Raw genomic sequence first — 13348 nt, forward strand, 5'->3', positions numbered from 1 at the left:
TTCCCGTGGAAGATTGACCTTTCCAATACTACCGCCTATGCATTGCCAATTAGAAGCGTTTTTCACATGACTTACCGAACACCAAACGGGTCTGGTATAGCGGTTTTGGCGACAGAACACACTACGGTTTTACATTTATACTGAATGATTTTATGTAATGCTTTTTGACAATTCTATTAAGATTCGCATCGAGAGAACTGTTCATGCTGATGTATGTGTAAATACCATAATTATGAATACTTCTACTTGGGTGGCCATTTCACTGAACGACATGTGACTGATGAAATGCACTTAATAATACAGAAAGGTGATATATAATTTTGCACTTAATCTTTCTCATCGGTCTCGTTAACTACCATCTATTTGAGTAAGTCTAGTTTCAGATAAATTTATGGTATTTGAAAATAAATATGGTTTCATCCACATTTAACAAACTCTCAGGAAGTCTTTTCCTGTCGTGGTTTCTTATTAAGCAGTGAATTATGGGCAATGTCACGAATCTACATTATACTAATGGAATCATACAGTTACACTATTTTCGTATCTTTGACTTTTTAAATTCACATATTCATATTTAATTTCAGCACTGATGCAACAAACGCGTGACGAGCTTGTTTAATACTGTACATTTACATACGAATATCATCTTCAAATAAAACAATCCAGTAAAACAATCCGCATTTCCGGCGAAAGGCGTCGCAAGAAGTGACATTGAATATCTAGTAATGTTGCTTAATCTGTTTTTACACAAGTAATACTTGTTTTCGAATAGTTTAATTTTAAAACATTTATGTAAATTCATGAGTTATTTTTGTGTTTTATTTAATCAGTCGCTCGGGTTGCACAAAATGCTTTTGGGCGTAATTTATCGTTTTCACAGATGTGTTAGAAATAATAAATCAGTACACACATGCACTTGAATTAAACTTCTTATTACATAAAACTGGAATATTGTTATAGTTTAAAATCGTGTTATCAACAGCAAACTGTAAATAGTTTCAATATATTTCAAATTAACAAGCCTCTTTCATGGGACTACCAATCAACAACATAATATACTAATCAAACGTGCATAAGCATTCCTTCCAACCAACTATAAGGTTAAGTACGTCTAAACATACTTATGAACTTGTATTTTAATGATAATCTGAAAGTAAATATTGCATCAAATGTCAATTTCATCGTAATACTGTCGTTGTTTTTTTTCTCTCTCAAAACTTAATCTACCCAGATAAATAAAACATTTCACGCACTATTTATATTAAACATGAACATACAAAACGCTTGACTCGGCGTCATGTAACTTTAACAATGGTGATTTAATATCAAAGTTTACATGTATATTCAAACTGAAAGTAACATATACATTTTCACAAGTTGCATCTTCTTTTATGGTTGACCACAAAGGCAGTCTATCATCAAAAACATTTAGTCAAAAGTGACAGCTATTTAGTAATCGCGGTAATGTGATATTCGTACCCTACCTCTCCCGTCCCAATCACGGTGGGGAAGAACGAACATGATATTACCTTTAAGCCAACTGTACCTGTTTGGGACATAAATTGAAATATATCTTTACAAATTATAAATCAGACTTGACATTTTGGTACCGTATTATGGATTGTATAACGCATCAATGTTGACTCATTGGGGTATAGTAACTAATTACAAATGACGCAAAAGGTTCAACGCCCAATACTTTTACTTTGCGCATTTTCCCATTACTTTTAAACATGTCTTATATTTCAATCGCTCAAAGAAAATTCTACTTTACCATATTGCTTTCATTTGCCTCCAGGAAATGTTCTGATTTCGTACTACAAGGAGTAATATAAAATCTAACGATCATCGGTAATAATGAATTTAAATTTTTAAATATCGTCTAATCTTGTAAAATCAAATGTCAATTGTAAATGTCTTTTAAATCAAATGTTATCGTGTGATGTACATTTCAATTGACATCCTGTAGAAACGTATAGCTGTTACTGTCATTTATTAGCCTATAGAAAACATTTAGTCTTAATAATTTCGGATTATAACGCGCAAGAACAAATTAAACTAGAAATGGCGCGGCAGAGGCCGACGCGTATTCCCACGCCGCATGTTTGACACAGGGGCGCCCCAGGGTTGGTTATGGGGCCAAGCATAGTTGAGATTGACCGTATTGTCATAAGAGATGTTCAGAATAAATTTGAAGTAATTCAATGTAGAAATGAAGAAGTTAATGTAAAATACCTAAAAAATGAGTGAAAATCTATACCTTAATTTCTCCTCCTCATCCTGCTCTCCTTATCTAATAATGAATCAACTTCACTGTAGTCAATTATGTACATGTCATCCTAATTGGAATGACTTATGAGATGGCTGAACATGCTCTCTTATAGCCAATCTTCTTGCTCCTGTTTTGGAAAAGTTATGTTTTGAGGTTAAATGGTTGACTAAATAGTAGCGTCTCAGAACTTTTCTAAAGCAATCTTGTACACAACAATGTCCATCTTGCTCTAAATTGTTTCTCACATTTTTCCCACTTGAACATTTTGACAGATTTTCAGTAATGAGTCTAAAATTTTAATTGCACAAATTGAAAGTATCAGCCCTTTTATAGATTCTTGAGGCTCTATTCCATGAGTTCCTCATGCTTTTTATGCTTGACTGCATTATATCTCTTCTCTCATATACAGGTGTCCCTTTGCGCCAATTTTTTATAATCCCTTGTATAAACATAAGATGGATGAGCTAAATCATTTCACAGATGAGTTAACACAAACAATTGAATACTTAATAATCTCTGCGCCACCCTTTTTATATCATTTGGCAGGTTATTTACTTACCTCCCTATAAAGCTTATTATTTGCCTTGGATTTGTTTTTTTTACCTTTGACCTTGAAGGATGACCTTGACCGTAACCTTTAACCACTCAAAATGTGCAGCTCCATGATATACACATGCATGCCAAATATGAAGTTGCTATCATCAATATTGCAAGAGTTATGGCCAATGCACCATATCGGGGGCATACCAATAAGTGAAAATCTCTGACCTGGCCCCACCCAAACCCCCATAACATTTGACCCAGGGGTCAGATCAAAATTCCGAATAGTGCAGGGTCGCACATATGCTCATAGCTACCATGTGTGTAAGTTTCAAGGTTCTAGCGCTTATAGTGTAGGAGGAGATAGTGGCCAGGACGGACGGACGGACGGACGGTCGGCGGAGATAACCACAATATCCCCACGCTTTTCAAAAAGCGTGGGGATAAAAATATATCGAGAACAAATATTGCCAAAAAAGTAAACAATGCAAGTATTATATTATCTCTATGAAGCTGAATGTGACTTTTTCTTAATGTCACAAAACGAAAAACAAGTCAACAAGAATAAAATATGGTATCAGGTAACACTAAAACTTATATACTGAAAATTTCTGTAACGCACTTTTAACAAATATTTTTTTCAAACACCTTTATATTTAAAAGTCTCACTCGTCATATTTTGAAATATGAACACTTTTAAGCCCGAAAAGGTGTATTCATAAGGAACAAGAACCGAAGAACATGATTTCATTCCTTTGGAAAACTAAATTCGAAAATAAAATTCACAGAAACTTAAACTTTGATATGCTAGGAATTAAGCATATAGGAATTAAGTTTAAAATGCTTATGCCAACGAAAAATTGTTTTGTATCAGATTAATGCTGCTCGCGATTGTGATACATCACAGATGACTTGACGATAGTGGCCCAAAATTGCATAACACGGGAATAAATAAACATCACAGTGTAAGCCGTATAAACCCTTCAAGAAATTACATGTTTAAATACTATTTGTCAGATGTTTTAAATACTTTTTCATATAGTTGGAAAATCAGACACTTTTTCAGCACAGTTTAAAGCTTCAGGCATATACATACATATACTAGTTATGTAGTTCCAATCATATAAGCGAGCTTGCGTCTAAGTTACCTTTGACGAGGGTATGCAGCAGAGCGTCCCCGTTGATAAGGTTACACACGTGATGGAACGACTCTTCGTACCAACATGGGCCTGAAATGATAATGATGATAATAATATTGAAGAACCTGCTACTGCTACTGCTACTACTACTACTACTGCTATAACTACTACTTCTACTACGTATACTAATATTAATAATTATAATGACAATAATAATAATAATAATAATAATAATAATAATAATAATAATAATAATAATAATAATAATAATAAAAGTATTTGTTTATGTAATTGTTTGTTTGTTTATTCATTAGTTTGATCGGTCAAACAATTTAGCTATCAGGTCATTGTTCACGATATTTCATAAACACAAACGTGTACAAACTAATCATTTGAATATTGGATTTTCTTTTAAATTAAAAGAACATCACTTGTGTTTTTGCTGTTGGTCACGGAGCGTATATTGTCTCATCTAGAGTCCGTGTGTTGGTATTTATTTCAACTGTGGTCACACACATTATTTGGAAATGTTCGGTAAACGTTAATTTCCACGGTTATAAATTTTTATAGCAAAAACAGCTTTATTATTTCCGGTTCAATTACAATATGTCGATTGCTATTCTACAAATAATCTTCCTCTGTCACAATCAAACCTAGCCGAAACTTGAGTTTATTTGACAAATCTTGGAAGAAAATCATAGCCGTGCCTTTGCTTCGAGTGTAGAAGTAATTTCTTCTAAGATGTTGGGCCAATAAAATTATACTTGACGAGCAGTAAAACGTAAAGCGGAACCGGAATAAAACTCGAGAGAATTGGTTGTTAAAAGAAGGGCAATCCAGTGAGTCTTACTTCCAATGTTTCGGGAGGTTGTGACGAAATACTCTTGCTTTTTGCTAAATATATAACAAGTTGTGTCACGAATATCAATTAACAGCTTTTTAGAAGACATAACCGTGAAACGAAAGTTATAAACAATGTCAATATGATGAACGAGACAAAATCTGATGAAAGTCAATCATGGACAATCAAAGATGACATTCTAAAATAACGTTCGTCGAGAGGATCACCAGACTGCAGAGTGTTCAAAATCAAACATTGAAATTGCACACTTTACCATTGAATGTCTCATGAGCAAGATCTATCATTTTAACAACATGGCGATGTTCACCGAAAAATGTAAACGTTTATAAGTTACTTCTGCACAGTTGTTTCTGATAAAGAAAATATTTGTCCATGGTTTTAGCATTTCAAAGGTAAATTATGTTGAAAATAATATTTGGATGATTTTTGTCATCTTATCATAAAATAGTTCTTTAAATATGTTTAGTATAAATGTTAAGCCCAAGATAGAATAAATATATCATATTACAATAGACGTTATGCCCACGCATAAACATTTCATTACAGTGAGTGATATTACTTAAAGATGCGACTTCGTCAGCTGTGAAAACGTAGCTAGAATAACTTCGAAATATTAGTACCAACAAAAAGCAAGTTCGCTTCTCATGCATTCAAACGTAGCTTTTTATCACCAGCTATGAACATAACCGAATCATCATGTAAGTTAGCACGGTATGAACCTGACATTTCCAATCACGCCCAAATCTCTTAACCGTCTCGTTTTATTGCGCCAGTGCAAACTTTCGAATTTACAAAAGCGCGGTTTATTTTCTATCAATTTGCGAACGGTTCGTCGGTGTTGCGGATAATTGTGTGGAAAACATTCCGAAAAATGATTTAAGTTTCCCAACGGAATTAAGAATAACCTGTTGCAGAGAGAATCGCGGCAAGTTAGTTTGGTATCGTATAGAAATGTACTTCTCATTTCTATGCAATCGTGTCATGCCGTTTGTCCTGAATATTAGCCGGGCTCTGTTAAAATGGGGTTTCATGCGTGTGCTTAAAGTGTCGTCTCAAATAAGCCTGTGCAGTCTGCACAGGCTAATCAGGGACGACACTTTCCGCTTTTATGATACAGCACTTCACGCCCAAACTAGATATTTGCTAAGAAGAGACTATCTTTAAACGAAAAATATCATGAAAGCGGAAAGTGTCGTCTCAGAGTGTCGTCACAGAGCACGACCCATATACAAACGTAGTGGATATGCGCGTTTACAAAAAGCAATACCTGTAGATGTAATGTACAAGTTAGCATTAACAAGTTAGTATTAATTTCTAGGTCATGAAAGTGAATCCAATGTTGATGTTGCGTTCGTAAAATACCTTTACAAGTAAATGTTTCTAAATACATTTACATTATTTTAAATAAAAATTGTAATAAAAGCATAAATTAAGCTTCAAACAACATTTGGTGGCAAATGCAATTCACTTCACTTTATCCTTCACACGTATACGTTAAAACAAGATCAGAAAAAAACTATATTATCAGTGTATTAAGACCAGTTATCAAATGACTTAACAAGTTATCATTTCTTGTGATCGCCTGCTAACCTGACGGACGTTTTGAGGGAGTAATCAAATCACCAGATCAGACCTGTTTCACGTGCTATCATTTGTAATGAAGATAATACACAAGTGTTTATCTTTCGTTATTACGTTTTTTGTCTTCCGATTTTTTATGGATCTAGTTAATAACCCTTTTCTTAACAGTGGGCGCGATTCAAAATGATCTTCAATAAAACTCTGCAACGCCAGAATCGCTATTGGTGTTAGACGGAGAGATCGGTGGATGAAACTGCACATGTATCACTTGCAGAAACGTCCTTTAGATGATATAATGTTGCCCTTAGTCATTTAGGATTACAAAACACTTTCTTCAAAAAAGCTATTATTAACACCAAATATGATTAAATAACATAATTGGCGAATGTGTTCATATATGCATTCGAAACTTAATATTATGTTCCATCATTTTGTGAAAATATGTACGGGCACTAATACACCATTCATCGATCCGTTTGTTATCGCTTCAAACAATGTACCTAATTAGGGTACAAATGCTATCACATGCAATCAATCAGACACGAGATATGTTGTACTTTTTGTATGAACATTTTTCTCTCTTTGAACATGACGGACAATCAGAGGAACCCATGGTCAACGACCGATAACAGTCACCAGAAAATTTAAGCTAGGAAATAAAGCGTCATTAACGTAGATAAGACCTAACATTTATACCGAAACCTTACCACAGCCTCTTCACGCGCATTTTCTTGAGGCGTAATAAAATGGGAAAAACAGCCGATAGTATATACATCTCCTAGCAAAGTTCTATTCCACCATACACCTCAGTGCCATTTGGGCTCAACTACAAAGATCTTGCCAAGACAAAAACAACATACTTAACTCTCATTAAATTTGATTTTTTTTAAACGGCCATAGAAAATAAACAATTAGATCACACAATGGGCACATTTTCATGTAAATACATACTATAGTAACGTATGTAGAGGCATATTGTAGAACTATATTCAAGCTAATAAACATACATTTATCGGTCCAGTCCGATAATCCAGATTAACTATATAGTTCCCGATACAGAGCAGCAGCAGCACCCGCTTGAATCATCTTGAAAAAGAACACCACTCAACGTTCTTCGAGACAGGGTCGTGAAACTGAAAGGCCTAGAGGAAGCTGACTTAGACCCTATATCCGTTCTTCCGCGCTTATCTCTTGTCTAGTTGGACAAACGTCATGTAGATATATTTAAAAATATATATATTCTGTTAGTTATAAGTGTTTTCAAGACTTTGATTTCTGCTTTGCATAAGATGACGTTGAAATAGCTCAAAATGGTGGATCCATGAGATACATGAAATATAACCCACACAAAATACAACCATTTCTTTAAAATTACGTCATGAAATGTTTACCCAGTGAAAAAAAATGAAAGTCAATGGGGTGTTTGCCAGTTACCACTCAATTCAAATTTAAATTTCCAGATAGCTTCAGGAATTCTAACAAGACCACGTGACGGCTCATTAGAGTTTTAAAATCGTCTGCGCTCTTCGGTCCAATTGATAAAGGTAGCAAGTTCCAAAATGGCGTAACAACCGGTTTCCTCTATCTGTTCCGCAAGGTTAATCGATTAAATAACCTGTATACATTAAACACGATGCAGATTTTAAATTGTAGCATAATACGTTCAGATTTTCATCTCCGATATATCGCGTCGAATGATGGAACCCAGAAAGTGGCAACAGATTAATCCGCTATGTCAGTAACAGTAAGGGCTATTTTCTGACGGACTATTACCGTGTAATGTGGTCATGTCGGGTCTGACGGATGGGTTTTGACGCGAAAATGTCCGTTTGTATTTACTCAGCTTCGTTCTGTGGTCAGACGTGTCGAAGGGAGAAAAGAAATTATATCGTTTTTCATTTACCATGGAAATCAATCTTTCTCAATGCATTCTCGGAACGTCTCGTCGAATCTCGCATATCACAACATGGCTACAGCTGCATTAGCTCTTTTGCTTCAATTTCAATATTTCAAAATAAATAACACGGCGTCGATGTGAATACGTTTAATATAATGTTTCCACAAGATACTTTGAAACGTTTTACAGAAAACTCTTAACTAAATAATGCTGTGGTATGAATGCATAAATATGGATTTGATTTATTTAGACTAATACAAACAAGAGGATGAAATCTAAGATATGAACATCCAATCATTTATAGAGTAAGATTAACATTTATGGATGTATTTAAATACCAGATCCTGCAAAATTCGTAAAAATAATATTAAATGTTCCCATAAATTTACTCGGCAATGCAATTAAATATTCAAGATAACTTGACTACAGTGTGTGACTGAACTCCTTAATTATATCACATATTGTCGTTTTCATATCGTTTCACATGGTTATTATAATATGTATTGATTCATAAAAACTCACTTTAAGGAAGAATTGATGCTAGCCCGGAACTTAATAAAACGAAAAACACATTTTATATAACGTATGCAAATGTACACCGCTAAACGCGCTCACAAAAAAAACCTTCCTCATTTTCACATAAGAATCGTAATATTTTATAAACATCCGTCCGAAACAAAAAAAGTACAATAACAAATGTATACAAAATTCATAAATCGCAACCATCAGCGTCTGCAGCACTAAAACATAAAAGTATTAAATTGACGCCCCAAAAATGAAACATGTTGACATAGTAAAGATGTTTAGGTAAATATTTATGTTGCAAGAATATGTTGGCAGCGTTATCGCACAAAATGCAACAGCAAGAGTCCTTAACATTGTTATCATTCCTGTCGGCAGACGAGATACATACTTCCAATGCCTTTCAAACGATAATGAAAGAATTATGATTATGAACACAACGGTTGAATAATCACAGTTAATTAAGTCTGTCGTTATATTTTCTGTTGGTAAAAGTGTTCATACTAGCTGATCTGAGATATAATGCAATATATAAGAGCAGTGGTGATAAAGGGAAAAACGGGGTTCCTTTTATAACGAATGTTATACTTGTAAAAATAAATGTAATTCAAGTTTGGACGCTCACGTAGTTGTGTTGTAATATATTCGGACTCGCTTTTGCAAAATAGCTCTGTCTTGAAGTATTGCCTAGCTACAATGACGACAGAGGCAACATGTCTGACGGCATTATTAAAAGCGAGCGAATGCATATCGATTGTTTCCAATACGTTTATAATAACGAATAGTGTATTGTTTTTACTTATTATACATGTACAATATTTTACTTATCACTATCTCTATGACTCGATTCTATTCGTTAACATATTAAGAGTGTTAGTTTTTGCCAGAATAAGAAAGTATTGTAAAACCAACACGCGGAGGCCCAGTCGTCAGAAAAATAATGAACGTGACTAGTATTCCGCAATGACTACAAAAATAGATAGTTTCCTTTTTGACGGGATCTATGATACATGTAATTTTTAAAAGACAATCTTGTTACGGTGATTCATTGGAAAGAAGAACGAGCTCCAAGAAAGCGTGTCACGAATGCGTCGAGAAAACAGTGAAAAATCACTGTACAATTAGCTCCGCTCACTGATATCTCATCTTTCCAGGGAAGAATAATGGCTGCGCGAATCTTCATTTCTAACGCTAAGAACACTGCAGCTGGACCCTCATTGATTGGCCTTCAACTTGATTGATATGAGGTCATGTCTTGCATATCTACTGCATGTATAATGAGAACCTCATATGCGGATCATTTGACTCAAAAGGGCGACCGCGCGGATGAATTCGTGAATGGGGAGTATTATTTTTTTTCTTTCCTTAAAACACGACTGGAATTTCGGAAATCCTTTGAGTTCTAATTTGGCGTACACGAGTGTTTAACAGTTGACTGGAGTCTGGACCCTGGCTGTGGAAAGTATATAAGATACCCTTGATTATGCCCACTGTCCGAGGGATCTCAGGCGTCTGACATACGCGGAGCTGCTAAATCAATTAAAGCGTCCACCCGCCCATGATTTATGCACTATGATCAAAGCCGCTTGCACCAAAATGCCATGTTCGTCTGGCATCGCTGCGAAAAATCTGAAAGGGCGGTCTCGCGAACATTCATAAATATTGTCCAGCACATGCTTACGGGTGATCACGTGACGCGGTTCACTGCAAAGATTCTGATTCTGATTACAGTATATTAATCTTGACATGAAAAAACCCGATCGCTGTTCGTAATTATCTACCACTCTAACTTGCACTGACCTCAATAACTTCATATACTTTGTGATGAAGAGCTTCTATAGAAAGTCTGAAGGAAATAATTTCCTTCATCCGCGCCGTAACCGTGGAAACCACGTAAGAAAATAATTGTCATAACTAGTTTCGACTCATTGATCGGAGAAATTCAGTCACAGATGTACGCAGTGTAACAAGATCGATCGGAGACTAGATTGCCCCTCATTGCGTAGCATTTGTTGCGTATTATGTCAATCGAACCGTTCGCTGTTCACTGATCGATATATCGTAAACCAACCGATGTAGAAAGAACAAGCTCCTACACAATTTTAATGGGAATAGTCGAGACATTGTCAAGCTTTATGAACAAGTAAGTTAGATAAATAAGTTGGACTAAACCCCAAAGCTAATTAGCAAATCCTTCCATATTTTCATTTTGCTTTTTTAATGTTTGAAACAACTCATTATTCGACCAATATGAATATCTTTATTAAATATATTCATTGTGGATGTACCCACAACATTGAAAATGTATTTATTATGTATAGAGTGGTATACACTTTTCTTTGTGTCGACTGTTGCTTGAGAATTAAACGAAGAGGTCGTGAAATCGATTTCAAAAATAAATTTAAACCTATGCAAAACAAGCATGTTGAACAAGGGCAATGTCTCATTCGATGACTAATCTATAGATTACCTGTCATCAGTTTGCATAAAATGTTCCAGGTAATCAATTACGAGCATAATAATACTTAATCACTTTATTTGAGCCATATGTATTGTGTTAACTCATGTAACAATACACTAAATGTTTAATCGATATAAAACATTGTACAAAAAATGGACGGGACACGTTAAATCCATCGGAAATGTTAGAGTCGTATTTATAATTGTAAACGATTGCCAACAATTACCCAGTTAATCAATCAACAAACGAATGAACAAGGGCAACGAAGAACGCAACAACAAGCTTATAAGCAAACGATGCGTCAACAGTGATCTTAAACCAATGTTTTACTGTTGCTGACACATTATTGCAGAGACTAGAATATTTTCAACTTTAAACACGTATTAAGTTACTTATGAACTTAATTTGTCAATAAATGCATTAAAGTCAAATGATGATCTTCTTATTGAGTAAGTTACTTACTTTCTTTATACTGCAGCAGGTTCGGATGCCACTGAATGAACACGAGGCACTTGAAGCACTTTCGGTTGTTAGAATCCCTGCAAATAAAGCAAAGGTGTTGATAATATTATTACCATGACAATACTGAACAATTTTTGCTCTTAGATTACCGACAGAATTACCTTTTGTTAATTGGCGCCTTGCAAATGCAATCTCGGCAATTAGCTATTTGACGCATGGAGGACTTAAGCATGCGATTGAAACATGCCTGGTATTCCTGTTGCTGCCAATGATAAGCATGGCTTGTGAATCGTTCTCAGCGAGAAATTGATAAGTGCAACTTCAATAATATTATAATCAAACAAATCAGAATAAATATTTATAAAAATTATTATAAGATTGGCGTGTATTAAAAGAAATAATTAAAAGTGAAACATCAACACTATCGCATATATACGTAGAAATTATTATTCAGTTCGGCGTATTTTATAAAAGATAATTCGTTAGACCAACATCAATAACATGACCAATATTATTACAAAATAAATAAGAGTTCGTCAGTATGCATTTACGCATTGTGGTCCAATAAAGCAACACTTCGACCAATTAGAATTCAACAAGGCTATTTGTATAATGTAACCTTATAATACTCCGTTGTTTTACTGCAGCACTCTACGGATACTTAAACATAACCAGCGCCTATACATACAACACATCAAAAACTACTAGTACTACAACATCTACCGGGATACTAAAATTAAACTACGTCTACCTAATATAAAAATACAACAAGTTCCACAACGATTGCGACAACTACAATAACATCTACGATTGAAACACTCAGCACTGTGATGTACTTGATGATTGATATAACAACATCCATTAATACTTCAATTACGACTACAACTGCTATTAGTTCTACAGAAAGTGTTAAGTACTTATTGAGCATGAAGTACTTGTTTCCCTCGCGTTCTATGCAGGTCCCCTTGTGCGACATGCTGTTGATGCTGATGTCTGTACGCCTTCCTTCGTGCCATCGCCCGCGCCATTCTTCCGGGAACTGACACTCCGAACCTACAAGCACAAGAATCCTTGACGTTATTATTGCAACGATATATCAGATGTTATGCTTAAAATACTAATAGGAAAATAAGTCGAAGAATATGAACAAGAAACGAACCAAATGATGGGCACGAACACAAATAAGATAATAAAAAACCGTTCATCATGTAAAAAATTTATAAAATAGTTTTTATTTTAAGAATGTGACTAATAATAATATGTGCATTTCGTAATTCAATACATGTATTTCATTTAAACGAAAATTTTAATGGGGTTATATTTATCTAAAACACTTAATTTTCCACACATACGACGGCATCTAAAGGCCCTATCATTACCATTATAATGTATTTCCTGAAGATAAATCTATGTTTTATCTGACGCCGATATTTCTGACTGAAAAAATACGATTATTGCATGTAAAAAATAAGATTATTATCCGCCATATCTTTTTTATCTTTTTATCATCACTTAATTAACATTCAACGTAGCGCGTAATCTTTAGATCGATTTCCCATAATGCCACTTTTATAATGAACATAAATAACACGTGGATTAATGCATTATCACA

At 34.6% G+C, this 13348-nt stretch overlaps 1 protein-coding gene across 1 annotated transcript in view; it reads right to left on the bottom strand.

Moving 5' to 3' along the window:
- Positions 1-13348, bottom strand: part of LOC127862387 (uncharacterized) — an 88111-nt gene that overhangs the window by 24022 nt on the left and 50741 nt on the right. The window contains exons 2-4 of the mRNA XM_052401471.1: positions 12654-12789; positions 11737-11813; positions 3961-4041 (exon numbers count right to left, since the gene is read on the bottom strand). Of these exons, the coding sequence (XP_052257431.1) occupies positions 3961-4041; positions 11737-11813; positions 12654-12789 (294 nt within the window). The remainder of the gene's footprint in view (positions 1-3960; positions 4042-11736; positions 11814-12653; positions 12790-13348) is intronic.

The sequence above is a fragment of the Dreissena polymorpha genome, chromosome 16, assembly GCF_020536995.1.
Source record: "Dreissena polymorpha isolate Duluth1 chromosome 16, UMN_Dpol_1.0, whole genome shotgun sequence".
In the NCBI taxonomy this organism is placed as follows: domain Eukaryota; kingdom Metazoa; phylum Mollusca; class Bivalvia; order Myida; family Dreissenidae; genus Dreissena; species Dreissena polymorpha.